At 40.3% G+C, this 14,237-nt stretch overlaps 1 protein-coding gene across 1 annotated transcript in view; it reads right to left on the bottom strand.

Moving 5' to 3' along the window:
• Nucleotides 1-14,237, bottom strand: part of ptprq (protein tyrosine phosphatase receptor type Q) — a 180,569-nt gene that overhangs the window by 127,902 nt on the left and 38,430 nt on the right. Inside the window, exons 14-17 of the mRNA XM_072551604.1 lie at nt 12,366-12,586; nt 9,727-9,964; nt 3,629-3,757; nt 1,013-1,159 (exon numbers count right to left, since the gene is read on the bottom strand). Coding sequence (XP_072407705.1) covers nt 1,013-1,159; nt 3,629-3,757; nt 9,727-9,964; nt 12,366-12,586 — 735 coding nt within the window. The remainder of the gene's footprint in view (nt 1-1,012; nt 1,160-3,628; nt 3,758-9,726; nt 9,965-12,365; nt 12,587-14,237) is intronic.

Genomic DNA, 14,237 nt, shown 5'->3' with positions numbered 1-14,237 from the left:
ACTTTCTGACATACTTTGTCAGACTTTACCAGCCTTCAACATTAATTCTGGGAACTCTGAGGGCTTCATCTAAAATTAGTAGATGCTGTGCTACTCTCTTATTGGAGAGTTTTCTAGGAGTCACCAAAAGCAAGGAAACATTTGGTCACCAACTTGGTGCTGGACATTTGCCTTAGTGTTCAGGTGTATAAGGAAGGAAAGATGAGGCCATCCATTAATGCAGGAGAGAAGGGTGAAAGGGCCAGGAGAACGAGTTAGATATCATTCCGGTTGGGTTGTTGAACACCTTTTCACCCTTCTCCATCAAGATGTCTGGTGTAGTGTCTGAGATTACACTCTTAGATAGTCCCTGAGTCATGCTGAAACATCACGCGGTGTGTCAACCAGCACATGTCACATCTTTGGGACAGTGAATGTGACAGTAGCTCAACGATTCTGCTTCATGAAAATAATGTTTAATTAGGATTTGAGTTTTAAACTTGCAGGTGTCTGATTTAACACTCCACGGGCAACTTCAAGTTATCAGTTTCAACTGGGACCAAAATTGTGTGTTAAAATCACACTCACAAGAAGATGTGTCTGATTCACACAACAGCCATTACTTTTATTTTATTACCAAAATAACCTCCAGTCAGTCTTACTTTGAACAAAATTATAATTAGCATATCTTTCTTTTCTTCTGTTTCCCTGCTTTTTCTGACTTTAGCTACAATTCAACAATTTGTGTGTCATTCGAGGAGCATTTTGGGATGTACTTTACTGTGGCAGTTAATAAAATTCAGCAGCAGCAAATAGAAAGACCTCATTAACCACACGCTGTCCTTCTGTCTCAATGTTTAACATGATCTCTCTTACATAGGACCATTATTATCGCAGTCAGCGAAGTTTCCATTTCATTGACTCACCAGAAATGCAAAATAAAATGAAAATAATCAAAAACCTACCAGTTACAAGATGCATGCTACTATTTCAATGATGTGCAACAATTTTCCACTACATCCTTTAAAGTTACCTTCTGATGACGTAGTGATTTCAACACTGGTTTTTGGTCCAAGTCCAACCATTGTCTCAGCAGTTACAAACACTTCATATTTTGTAAATGGCAGCAGGTTCATAAAAAAGAACATCTGTCCTCTGGTGCTGTTTTGCAATATCTTCCCTAAATTTGAAAACACATAAATATATTTACCCTCAATAACTAACCATTTTTAAAATAAATATGATCAATGCCAAAATTATCACTTTTTTCACAGCATGTGTGCTTGCGAGTGAATTTGCTAAGTACCTCAGAGTGTGAACTGGGAGACAGGGAAATGCAAATATTGTGTAGAGGTGGTGGCAAACCAGCTACCTTCTTGCCACTGCTGGCATTTTACTAGACTTTGCAAGGTTAGCACACAGGGCCTGTCCCTAAGGCCAAGTGAAGCCATTTTGTAGCTAAAGAATAGGAAAACAGGATATTACTTAACGAGGGAGAGAATGCAGAATGCTCTGGCACAGATGGATCTGGGTGTTGCTTTCAGTAGTTAGCAGTCAGTCATAATAAATAATTACAAAAGCAACTGTGATGTTGGCCTTTACTGCAAAAGGGAAGAAGTGTAAAATAGGGAAATCCTGCCAAAAATGCACAAGGTATTGGTTTGAGTCACTTCGTGCACAACGTACAGTGTTCATACTTAAGGAGGGATATGTTTACATTGGATTCAACTCAGAGACAAAAGTGAGGACTACAGATGCTGGAGATCAAAGTCTAGATTAGAGTGGTGCTGGAAAAGCACAGCAGGTCAGGCAGCATCCCAGGAGCAGGAAAATCAGCGTTTCGGGCAAGAACCCTTCATCAGGAATGAAGAACTTAAAGGCTTCAATTGCCCAAGAGGGTCATGCACTGTTTTTTCCTGCTTTTCCAGCACCACTCTAATCTAGACTCAACTCAGACGGTCCACTGGTCTGATTTCCAAATGAAAGGGTTGTTTTATGAGGAAAGGTTGAGCACGTTAGCACTGGAGTTTGGAAGAAAGAGATATTATTGAATCTCATAAAATTCTGACAGGGCTTAACACAGTAAATGCTGAGACAGTAAATGCTGTCTCTTCTCATGGGAGAATCCAGAACTAGTCAGCAGTCTCAAAATAAAGGAGTGTCCTATTTAAGATGGAGGTGATGAAGAATACAATCTCTTAAAAGCTGGTTAGTCTTTAGAATTCTCCTCTCCCAGCAGCAATGAAAGATGAGACATTGAATGTATCCAAGAAAGAGTTAGACAAAGACTGATAAAATTACAATAACTACTTAAGGGCTTCAATTGCCCAAGAGGGTAATGCTCTGTTTTTTGATTCATTCATAGGACATGGGTAGGCCAGCATTTATTGCCCTTCCTTACTTGACATTGAAAGGCTGATGGTGAACTGCATTCTTGGACTATTGCAGTCTTTGGGTATAGGGACACCCAAAGCACTATTAGGAAGGGAGTTCCACAATTTTGATTCCATGATAATGAAGGAACAATGCTATGGTTCAATGTCAGGATGTGATATAGCTTACAATGGAATTTATAAAAATTGATGTTCTCCTGTACCTACTGCCCTTTCCTTTCCAAGTGGTAGATGTTGCAGGTTTGGAAGGTACGTTTTAAGAATCGTGGGTGGGTTGTTACTGCACATCTTGTTGATAGTACACACTGCTCTACAATGTCCCAATGATGCAAGGAGTATATTTTGAAGGTTGTGTATGGGGCGCCAATTAAGAGGGCTACTTTGTTCCAGATGGTGTCAAACTTTTTTATTATATTGTTAGGTTTGCAACCATTCAGGTAAGAGGAGCGTATTCCATAACATGACACTCTTGATATGTACCTTGTTGATTTTGGACAGACATTGCAGAGACGGGAGGTGTATTATTTGTTACTTAATTCCTAGCCTCTGACCAGTACTTGTAGTCACAGTATTTATCTGATTGGTCTAGTTCAGCTTCTGATCATTGTTAATCCTAAGGATGTTGATATTGGTGGGGGGAGGGGGGGGGGTTGAACAATAGTAATAATTTTAAATATCAAGCGAACATAGACTGGGTTTCTTTTGCTAGTAGAAAGTGAGAATTGCAGATGCTGGAGATCAGCATCAAGAGTGTGGTGCTGGAAAAGCACAGCAGGTCAGGCAGCATCCGAGGGGTAGGAAAATCGACGTTTTGGGCATAGGCCCTTCCTCAGGGTTGGGTTTCTTTTGCTGGAAATGATCATTATTTGGCACTTGTGTGTTGTGAATGTTACTTACCACCTATCAGTCCAAGTCTGGAGTTTGTGCATGACACTGGTAAAATACCACTGGGGTGTGTACACCACAGGCATATTGCATCTACCATCCCATCCAATTTTATGTCCTTCCTCCCACTGCCAAAAAGTTCCCTCCTGGGACAAAGGGAGAGAATAAAATTTCCACCATGGGAAAATTAAGATAAAGGGAAAACTGGAAGGGAGCACATGCAGCCAAGCTGAAATTAACCAGAATATTTAAGCAACATAAATGAGGTCTTCCTTTCCTCAGATCAGGAAATTAGGTTTCCCAGGTAACTTAGCAGTACAAAGTGTATAATAATGGAATTTCCCATTTACATTGAAGTTCACACCACTTACCAAATAGGCCATTGAGTTCAACTCTGTAAGAGAATCTTCCTGTAACTGTTGCTGGTGGATCCCAATTAATTCGGAATGATCTTGATGTAATCTTACTTACAATTAGGTTTTGAGGTGGTTCTTCTGGAACTGCAAACAGTTATTTCACACCTTTATCTCAGCAACCAGTAGCAATCCAATAGATATACACACTAATAATTTCTTATGTGTTTGTGTTAATTTACTAATACATAAAACAACACAGCAATTTAAACAGTAACATATTGGGGCTGGGTGGAAGGACAATATCTTTAATACAAAAATGCAAAGATGTTCCTCCTTACAAACAGCATTATACATTGCATTCCCAAAGTTCCTCCAACTGGACAGGACAGAAATAACAACACCATCTGGAGGGTCAGGAACCTCATAAACATCAACAATCTGTCTCACTTAGACTTTAAATTCCAGTGGTGAGCTGGAGTGGGAGGAAAAGATGTTGAGGTTACATTTTCCACATACTCACCCACATTTAGGGGAATTCCCAAAATTCCATCTCTCGTAGTCTCTTGGGTTTTGGCAGAAATCAAGGTAATCAAGAATTTTCTCTATTGTGCTCACATCAGAAATGAAAGTGACTTCATTCCTGGACTACCTGAACTGTCAGGATAACACAATGTGACCTATTGACAAGTGGCCACCCACCTACCATTATGTGATATCAACCAATAAACCTATAAACAGCTAAAGCCTGTAAAATATTACTTAAATTTCTAATTTCATCCTTCAGAAGGCGTTGCAGCAATCTGAGTTTAAAGAATGGTCATGTTAGTAGCAGATGGTACAAATAAAGTTAGAAATGTGAAAAAAATATAACTGCTCCCATATCCTGGAAGAAATAAAGTTCCCACAACCCAATGCCCAATGCCAAAACAATAGATTTACTGAACCTACCTCTCGACCCACACAGCCATGACCATAGATTGTCCTCTAACAATAACTTATTGTTATGAAGCGTCTTTCATCCAATAAAACAACTCATGATACATTGCAGGGACATTATGAAGCAAAATATGACATCTGGCCACACTAGAGATATTATTTCAAATGAAGAAATGCTCAGTTAAAGAAATAAGCTTAACGTCTGTCTTAAAAGAGACAATAGAGGCATAGAAATTTTATACCTTACAGCCTAGGTAACCAAACACTTGCACAGTGATGATTGAGAGATTAAAATTGGAGATGCTCATGAGGTCAGAGTTAGCGAAGTGCAAGTATATAGGAGGGTTGTGGAACTGGAGGAAATTAGAGATGGGGACAGATGAGAATCTGGAGAAAATTGAAAACAAGGATGATAATTTTCAATTGAAGACTTTGCTGAACTGGGAACAAGTTGAACAGTGTAATGAAAGATAAATATGCAAAAACCTCAGAGTTATGGCCGAGTTCAAGTATATAAAAGGTAGAATACGTGAGATCAACAGAGTGTTTAGGATAGAAAAGTCTGAAGGTGACAAAGGATTGAAGTTGAAGAATGTTACAGAGATAGAAATAGACAGTTTTAGTGATGCCACAATATATATTACATCATGGCTGAAAACAGTTTATTTTTGCCTCAGACATCTGCCAGACAGTGGGATGGAGCAGATAGATAGGAAGTGGAAATGAAATGGAGACTGAAAATAGCTTTAGTCTTCCCAATATATTTGCTCAACCAGCAATACCAGATAAGCAGTCTGACAATAAAGTAATAGTGTCACAGTGAGTTCAGCAGTGATGATTTTGAGGAGGCAGGGCAACACTTGAATCTCAGCTAACCTGGGGACGAAGAGAGGCTAAGATAGGCAATCAGCAGTTCAGTGGCTAAGGACTGGGAGAAGGATTGAGAGAATAGGAGGTGAGCCTATTGGACAAGATGAGCTCAAAGAGGGAATGAGTGGAGAGAAAGGAGAGAAACTCGATATGATGCAAGTTCAGTATTAGGGAGGGTGGGCAGAACATTAATGAAGTCTGGCCAGGTGAGCTAGTGAAAGGGAGAAAGGTAGCAAAGGCATCTGAGCATGATGTTCATGATCTTGATTTTGATTTTGACAAAGAAGTGCATGATTTCTTTGTACTTAATGTCGAGCTGAGTGTGGAGGAGATAGAGGAGAGGGGTTAAGAAGACAATTTGCAGGGATAAAGAAAAATGGAGATTATCTTTGCATTTCAGGATGATCCTGGAGTAAAGCACAGCGCTGGTATCGGGAACACTTGATCATGCTTTCTGTGAAGCAGCCAAGTCTAACTCTGGAAAGCTATACCACTCTTATTTTTCATAGTTGCATCCTTTGAACCTAAAAGAGTGGAGATAGTAAATATATCAGTGGAATTGCCAGGGTGAGAAAGACGAGATGAACAAAGGTGAGCATGTGGTTGCTGCAGAAATATTATGGTATAGGTGGAGGACCACAGATTGGGCCAGTTTGGATTTTGAAAGCACAGTTATAGAGCCATAGAGTCATACAGCACAGAAGCAGACCCTTCAGTTCAACCAGTCCACGCTGATCATAATCCCAAATTAAACTAATCTTACCTGCCTGCTCTTGGCCCATATCCCTCCAAACCTTTCCCATTCAGGTGCTTATCCAAATGTCTTTTAAATGTTGTAACCGTACCCACATCCACCACTTCCTCTCGAGGGTTCATTCCACACGAGAACCATCCTCTGTGTAAAAAAGCTTCACTTCACGTCTTTTTTAAATCTCTCTCCTCTCAACTTAAAAATGCTCCCCCTAGCCTTGAAATCCCCCATCCTCGGGAAAAGATAGTTACCATTAACTCTATCTATACCCCACTTATTTTAGAAACTTCTGTGAGGTTGCCTCTCCAGTGAAAAAAGTCCCAGCTTATCCAGACTTTCTTTGTAACTCAAACCTTCCATAACTGGCAACATCCTCTTAAATCTCTTTTAAACCCACTCATTCCTTATAACTAGGTGACCAGAACTGGACATGGTATTACAGAAGAGGCCTCATCAATGTCCTGTGCAATCTCAATATGACTTCTCAACTCCTATACTCAAAGGAATGAGCAATGAAGGCAAGCTTGCCAAATGCCTTTTTAACCAGCCTGTCTATATGTGACACAGGCTTGGGGATTATTCTTATCAGGGGCAAACACAAAAGGGAGATAGGCTGTGGCAGGAGGTTGTGGCCAGCGAGTGACAAAAGGAGGTGATCAGTGATGGCATAAACGGAATCAGTTCCACGAGCTCACAAATCTTAATTCCTCCTACCAAGTAAAATGGTGTAGAAGTAACAAAGAAGATTGATGAGGGCAGAGCAGTAGATGTGATCTATATGGACTTCAGTAAGGCGTTCGACAAGGTTCCCCATGGGAGACTGATTAGCAAGGTTAGATCTCATGGAATACAGGGAGAACTAGCCATTTGGATACAGAACTGGCTGAAAGGTAGAAGACAGAGGGTGATGGTGGAGGGTTGTGTTTCAGACTGGAGGCCTGTGACCAGTGGAGTGCCACAAGGATCGGTGCTGGGCCCTCTACTTTTTGTTATTTACATAAATGATTTGGATGCAAGCATAAGAGGTACAGTTAGTACGTTTGCAGATGACACCAAAATTGGAGGTGTAGTGGACAGCGAAGAGGGTTACCTCAGATTATAACAGGATCTTGACTAGATGGGCCAATGGGCCAAGAGGTGGCAGATGGAATTTAATTCAGATAAATGCGAGGTGCTGCATTTTGGGAAAGCAAATCTTAGCAGGAGTTTTACACTTAATGGTAAGGCCCTAGGGAATGTTGCTGAATAAAGAGACCTTGGAGTGCACGTTCATAGCTCCTTGAAAGTGGAGTCGCAGGTAGATAGGATAGTGAAGAAGGCGTTTGATATGTTTTCATTTATTGGTCAGAGTATTGAGTACAGGAGTTGGGAGGTCATGTTGCGGCTGTACAGCACATTGGTTAGGCCACTGTTGGAATATTGCATGCAATTCTGGTCTCCTACCTATCGGAAAGATGTTGTGAAACTTGAAAGGGTTCAGAAAAGATTTACAAGGATGTTGCCAGGGTTGGAGGATTTGAACTATAAGGAGAGGCTGAACAGGCTGGGGCTGTTTTCCCTGGAGTGTCGGAGGCTGAGGGGTGACCTTATAGAGGTTTACAAAATTATGAGGGGCATGGATAGGATAAATAGACAGTCTTTTCCCTGGTGTTGGGGAGTCCAGAACTAGAGGGCATAAGTTTAGGGTGAGAGGGAAAAGATATAAAAGAGACCGAAGGGGCAACTTTTTCACGCAGAGGGTGGTACGTGTATGGAATGAGCTGCCAGAGGATGTGGTGGAGGCTGGTACAATTGCAACATTTAAGAGGCATTTGGATGAGTATATGAATAGGAAGTGTTTGGAGGGATATGAGTGCTGGCAGATGGGACTAGATTGGGTTTGGATATCTGGTCGGCATGGACGGGTTGGACCAAAGAGTCTGTTTCCATGTTGTACATCTCTATGACTCTATGGTGGAACACCAGTGGAAAATGTTGTGGTGCTGTTGGCCAAGCTGGGAATTGGTGTTGCAAACGTTTCGTCCCCTGTCTAGGTGACATCCTCACTGCTTGGGAGCCTCCTGTGAAACGCTTCCGTGATGTTTCCTCCGGCATTTATAGTGATTTGTATCTGCCGCTTCCGGTTGTCAGTTCCAGCTGTCCGCTGCAGTGGCCGGTAGATTGGGTCCAGGTCGATGTGCTTATTGATTGAATCTGTGGATGAGTGCCATGCCTGTAGGAATTCCCTGGCTGTTCTCTATTTGGCTTGTCCTATAATAGTAGCGTTGTCCCAGTCGAATTCATGTTGCTTGTCATCTGAGTGTGTGGCTACTAAGGATAGCTGGTCGTGTCGTCTCGTGGCTCGTTGGTGTTCATGGATGCGGATCGTTAGCTGTTTTCCTGTTTGTCTGATGTAGTGTTTTGTGCAGTCCTTGCATGGGATTTTGTACACTACATTGGTTTTGCTCATGCTGGGTATTGGGTCCTTCGTTCTGGTGAGTTGTTGTCTGAGAGTGGCTGTTGGTTTGTGTGCTGTTATGAGTCCTAGTGGTCACAGTAGTCTGGCTGTCATTTCAATATACCAGCCACTGCAGCGGACAGCTGGAACTGACAACCGGAAGCGGCAGATACAAACCACTACAAATTCTGGAGGAAAGCTCACAGAAACGCTTCACTGGAGGCTCCCAAGCACTGAGGATGTCACCTAGACAGGGGATGAAACGTCTGCAACACAAATTCCCAGCTCGGCCAACAGAACCACAACAACGAGCACCCGAGCTACAAATCTTCTCCCAAACTTTGAACACGAGTGGAAATCCACATTACCCAATTACTGATTTTCTCTCAATTAAAGTATAGAATTAAAAAAAGCCCAATTTCAAATTCTATTCCCCCCCAGTTAGCAGGCATATTGTGCGCTATCAGTCAGCACAGTTATATGGAATTAATCCCTAAACTGCACATGGAACCATTTCCTTGGACAAGCAAACACTCCCTTCCACATTGATCAGTACACTCCCCATTCCACACACCAACCATCACTTAGATAGTTGGACCACAGCCCTCAGAGAAACAACTATCACCTGCCTCTCACCCCTGTGCCCTGAGTATTATTTTGCCTTTTTCTGAGCAAATGATTCACTGAGCATCACTTAAATAGTCTGGAGTCAAACTTCCTGTCTGCCATTTCATTTCCATCCATATATCCTTTCTCACCTCTCTTTCTCTTCCTTTCCTTATATCCCACATGTTGCCTCCCTCTCCCACACTCTAACTAATTCTCCTCTACCATTCATAGTCTCACTCAAATATGAGTGTGAGACAACCAAAATTGTCCACAGTACTTCAACTAAGAAGTGCTCCTCATTTTTGAGTCAATATCAGCAAACTTTTAATATAGTGTTTCCTCATGTCCCACTGCCTTATTTTCCCAATAATCTTTTAGGTCCACTCACATGTTTCCCCAGATGCTTAATATATAACAGTTCCCATAAACAATTTAATACATACATAAATTAAGAATGCAATATCTATAACATCCATTAGAATCATCATAAAATATTCTCTTGGTACTTACGCCATTCTGGTGTTCGAAACAGAGTACTTGCTGTCTGGCCTTCTCCTTCTTTTGTAAAGGCAGACACTTCACACAGATAGGTGGTGTACGGTTTCAGTTGATCCACCATAATGCTGGCAAACTCAGGTGATGTTTGTTTATCTATTGGATTTTCTGGTATGACTGTTAAAAATCCATTACTGGTTGGTGGGGAAGATGAAACTGATGTTGCAGGAGTGGTGCCTGTTGAACTATCATCCTATGTATTGAAAATCAATATTAATTTATAAGTTAAAGTGCATCAGTCATACCTTAGTATTTAGAATAGTAACAGAAAGATGAGTTCCTTAGTAACAAATGTGTTGAAGGGTAATTATCAGATCATTGGTTTATTTTGACAAAAATTGACAGAAAGCTAGATATAAATAAATTCAGCCCCTTTAGTTAGGGTCTGCTACATGGAAGTTACAAACAGAATGAAACAAAAATGTTTCTTGCTTACACCCAGTAGGTTAGCTCAGCTGGCTGGATGGCTAGTTTGCTGTATACCTTGATACTAACAGTGTGGGGTTAATCCCATACTGGCTGATGTTACCATGAAGCTTCCTCCTTCTCAACCTCTCCCCTTACTTGAGACGTGGTGGCCCTCTGGTTAAACCACCACCAATCATTTCTCTCTAATAAGAGAGTTGGACTAGGGTGATTTTATTTAACTTAACTTCCAAATCCTGGAGCACACTCAGGGCTAAACCCTGCCCACTGCAGAGCCAGTAGCAGCCCTGATCAGATGAAATCTCAATGAGGAACTTATGTGCTTGCCATCAAGATTCTCAGAGCCTTCATGACAAGGATTCCTGGCTCCAAGAGCTGTTATCCAGATGGAGGACAGCAGCACTCCAGTGTCCTCAAGGGCAATGGCCACTGCTAGGATTGCAGGTGGTCCAGGATGATGAGAAATCATGGAGACTTTGGAGCCAAGTGAGTGGGTCAATCTTGCAGGGCCAGACAGATAGGTTCTGGCAAGTGAGGCAACCCATGGGTTGGCTTTTGTCATTAGTAAGTTCTTCTGTTGGGCATAGGGTGCTGGAATAGAAGCCTCCATTGCACAACAGCCAGCTAATGATACACCTGTTGCCACTGCAAGTGACATTAGCCCCCCACTGCATCCTAAATGCCATTGATAGAATAACAGTAGTGGTGAGAATGAGATCCTTTTGTAACCATTAATTGGCTACAAAGACCTCAATTGGTCTCCTGGCAAGATGGCTGCTCTTAACGTTCCCCACAGCTCACTTAAATCGGGGTGAGTTGGAAAGGCAATAGGTACTCCACCTCATGGTTTCCTGTCATTCCATAAAAGGCCATTAAATTTCAGCCTCAGAATTTATTAATCAAATACTGACATTCAATATAGGTAATTCCTTTGATTTAAATCACGTATTGAATAAACTGCAAGATGAACTGGCTTCTATTCAGTCCATGAAACCACTGACAGAGCTATCCACTGAGAATATATAGAATGATACAAGCTTTGCAGTAAAATTAAAGATACATGTTTACATATTTGAACCTTCTTTTTGGAGAAAGTTCTCATTAGTAGTATATCATCCTCTTCTTGCAGATGTAATTAGTTTCATCTTCCAAGACATTACCTGCTCTTCTAATGCTTGCAAAATATAAATTATAGAAAGATATAACAAACTACACTTGATCTTATCAATGCTATTTCACTGGAGTTAACCGTGAATTAGTAGAATATTCTACCTTTATAGTGTGGGCAATGGGAATTTTTAAAGTTCCAGAGTACAGGAATAAAAATAAATATATTTAGAACAGGAAGCCTTCACATATAATCTGTTATGTACTCGTATGTAAAAGTATCTCCAAGATTAAACCACAAAATTGTTATATATCTGGATGGATGAAAGATCAGTTCATAAGGAGACTCAAACACAGATAAAATGATGATGCTGTAGTTTCCTCTGAATATTGGAACAACGTGTGCCCCAAAGAAAGCACCATGCAGAAAGGCAGAGCTATGGAACTGCAGATGGCAGCAGACTATCGGTAAACCTCATGTCAATGCTGTACTCTAACAACAGATAGGAAAGATTAGAGGCAAGAAGCTCTGAAAAGAATGATTGCAGCAATTTTCTGGTCAAATTATCTCATGTGAAGGTCAAAGTTATGTAATTACAGTTCATGTAGACCACCATGCAGCAAAATAGATAGGGACAGATTCACTTGAGGGATCTGATAGAAGGCAGAGGTTAGACAGAGTGAGGAGAATACTAAATAGTACAGAATCAGACGGTTGAAATAGCTTGGCCTTTTTTTTCTATATTATTCATTTTTCAAGTTATATGGGAAGGACAGGTCAATTTTGGGGATTATTTACTGATCTGTATTAATCAAGTAAATGTTGATATATGTTTGCAACTAAATACCATTTGTGATTATAATATTTCATAACAGTATATTACAGACACAAGATTTTTAAAAGTAATTGGCAGATTTAAATTATGATTTAATATATCATGAAAAAACCTAAATGTGTTTAATCTTTTCATGCTGCCGACAATGATCTTTGGATACAATATCATATATTTTTAAAATAATTGCAGTATTATAGCCATAAAGAGTTTAAATATAGTACATACCTTCAAATGCTTTTCACCTACCTCACACTGTGGTAATGTATTTGGGAAAAGGGTATCAGCATTCACTGATATATTCTTTGATATACGTCCACTTCTTACGGACTTTATAATTATACTGAAATATGTAATTTTCCCATTGGGTCGTTTAGGTAAAAACCATGTCACGTTAGCTGTTGTATGGTTGACTACTGTTGCCGTAAGAGCTGAAACTGGACCTGGAGCTAGGAAACAAGTGTTTGAATATAGAGAGCGAATGATCTGAAAACTGTTCCCTCCACACGTAGAATATGTTATGCAATCCTGCTGATTTATTCTGCTACTATTTTAACATGAGATACCAGTCCACAGCATTGGCAAGCAAAGACTGAGCATGAGCAACATAAAACAGGATGACATCCAGCAAACTTTAAGCGAATGTGATGACTATGGAACTTCTTGCCAACATAAAGATGGGGATTTTCAGTTTTGGTTGCAACTGCCTAGTAGATTAAAAACATTCAGCAAGGTTGTATAGACCCACCCTGATTATTCTCCCAAGTAAATGGCTCAGAAATTTCATAGTTAAAAATCACACAACACCAGGTTATAGTCCAACAGGTTTAATTGGAAGCACACTAGCTTCCGGAGCGACGCCCCTTCATCAGGTGATTGTGAAGGAGTGTCGCTCCGAAAGCCAGTGTGCTTCCAATTAAACCTGTTGGACTATAACCTGGTGTTGTGTGATTTTTAACTTTGTACACCCCAGTCCAACACCGGCATCTCCGAATCAGAAATTTCATGTAAGTTTTAGCATAGATGATTTGAAATAAGGCAAACTAAGAGAGTTTCTAATGAAATACAACCTATTCATTTCTTCTGGCTTTTCTAATATTATATAGGACATCCACGATGCAGGTTGATCACTTCCTAATACCAACCTTTATTTTTGGATGTGACAGGTTCTTTTGTAGCTGGACACCCTTCCAGCCTCTGTCCTTCTCCTTTTATCGACATTGGGGAGTGACATTTATAAACAATGGCTTGCCTGCAATAATGGTTGAGTTATACTGTTCCATAGAAAATAGAAAACAACAAATGCAGCACTCCACTCGTGTTACTGGACTAAACTCACTTAACAGCCTAGCAATCACTGAAACTAGTCAGCGAGAAATTTTCTTTAATAGGTTGTATGAGTTCATGCCTCGATCTAAAAGTTCACACACTTCCTGTGGGTCATGTTAAAAAAAAACCTCTGTGTCATCAATTTATTAAAAAATCTTTCAGCATATATTGACTTTCTTCATTTTCATAGAGACAATAAGTTAGATTTTTTTTCCCCTGACTGTTCTCTAAAAAGAATTAACTCTGGGGAATTGCAACCAAGATGTTTGCTTTTGTTCAGAAATATCTCCTCTCCCTAACTCCATGCAGTAAGAGTTATGTATTCCAATCTGCTCAGCTCTGACTCATGCAGGTTATCTGTGAATGAATCAATCTGACAATACACAAATAATCCCCTTTGAAATTTGCAAACCTTTTTTATTGTCTCCAACTTGTGAATATCTCCTATTTCATGAATAACTTAATCTCATAATTCCAATACACTTATTGAACATCATAAATAACCTAGTGTCCTACTTGCTTGAAGTTATTTTTAAGAAGATCAAAATTTACAGCAATTTGCAACCCACGCTTTGTGGTGATAATGATGGTGAAATAGCCAGAATTCGCCATCATTACCACTATGAAAGTAAGAGGAATTTCTGTCATTAGTACTGGATAATGTGAACATCCAAAAACTGTTGTCAGTGATTCTACCTTACTCTACAGAATTTGCTGTTGAGTTCCCTCCTAAGCACACAATCCCTGAGCAATTAGTGAATTGATGAGAAC

The sequence above is a fragment of the Chiloscyllium punctatum genome, chromosome 32 (genome assembly GCF_047496795.1).
Source record: "Chiloscyllium punctatum isolate Juve2018m chromosome 32, sChiPun1.3, whole genome shotgun sequence".
NCBI classification, from domain to species: domain Eukaryota; kingdom Metazoa; phylum Chordata; class Chondrichthyes; order Orectolobiformes; family Hemiscylliidae; genus Chiloscyllium; species Chiloscyllium punctatum.
This window is presented reverse-complemented; position numbering and strand designations above follow the sequence as displayed.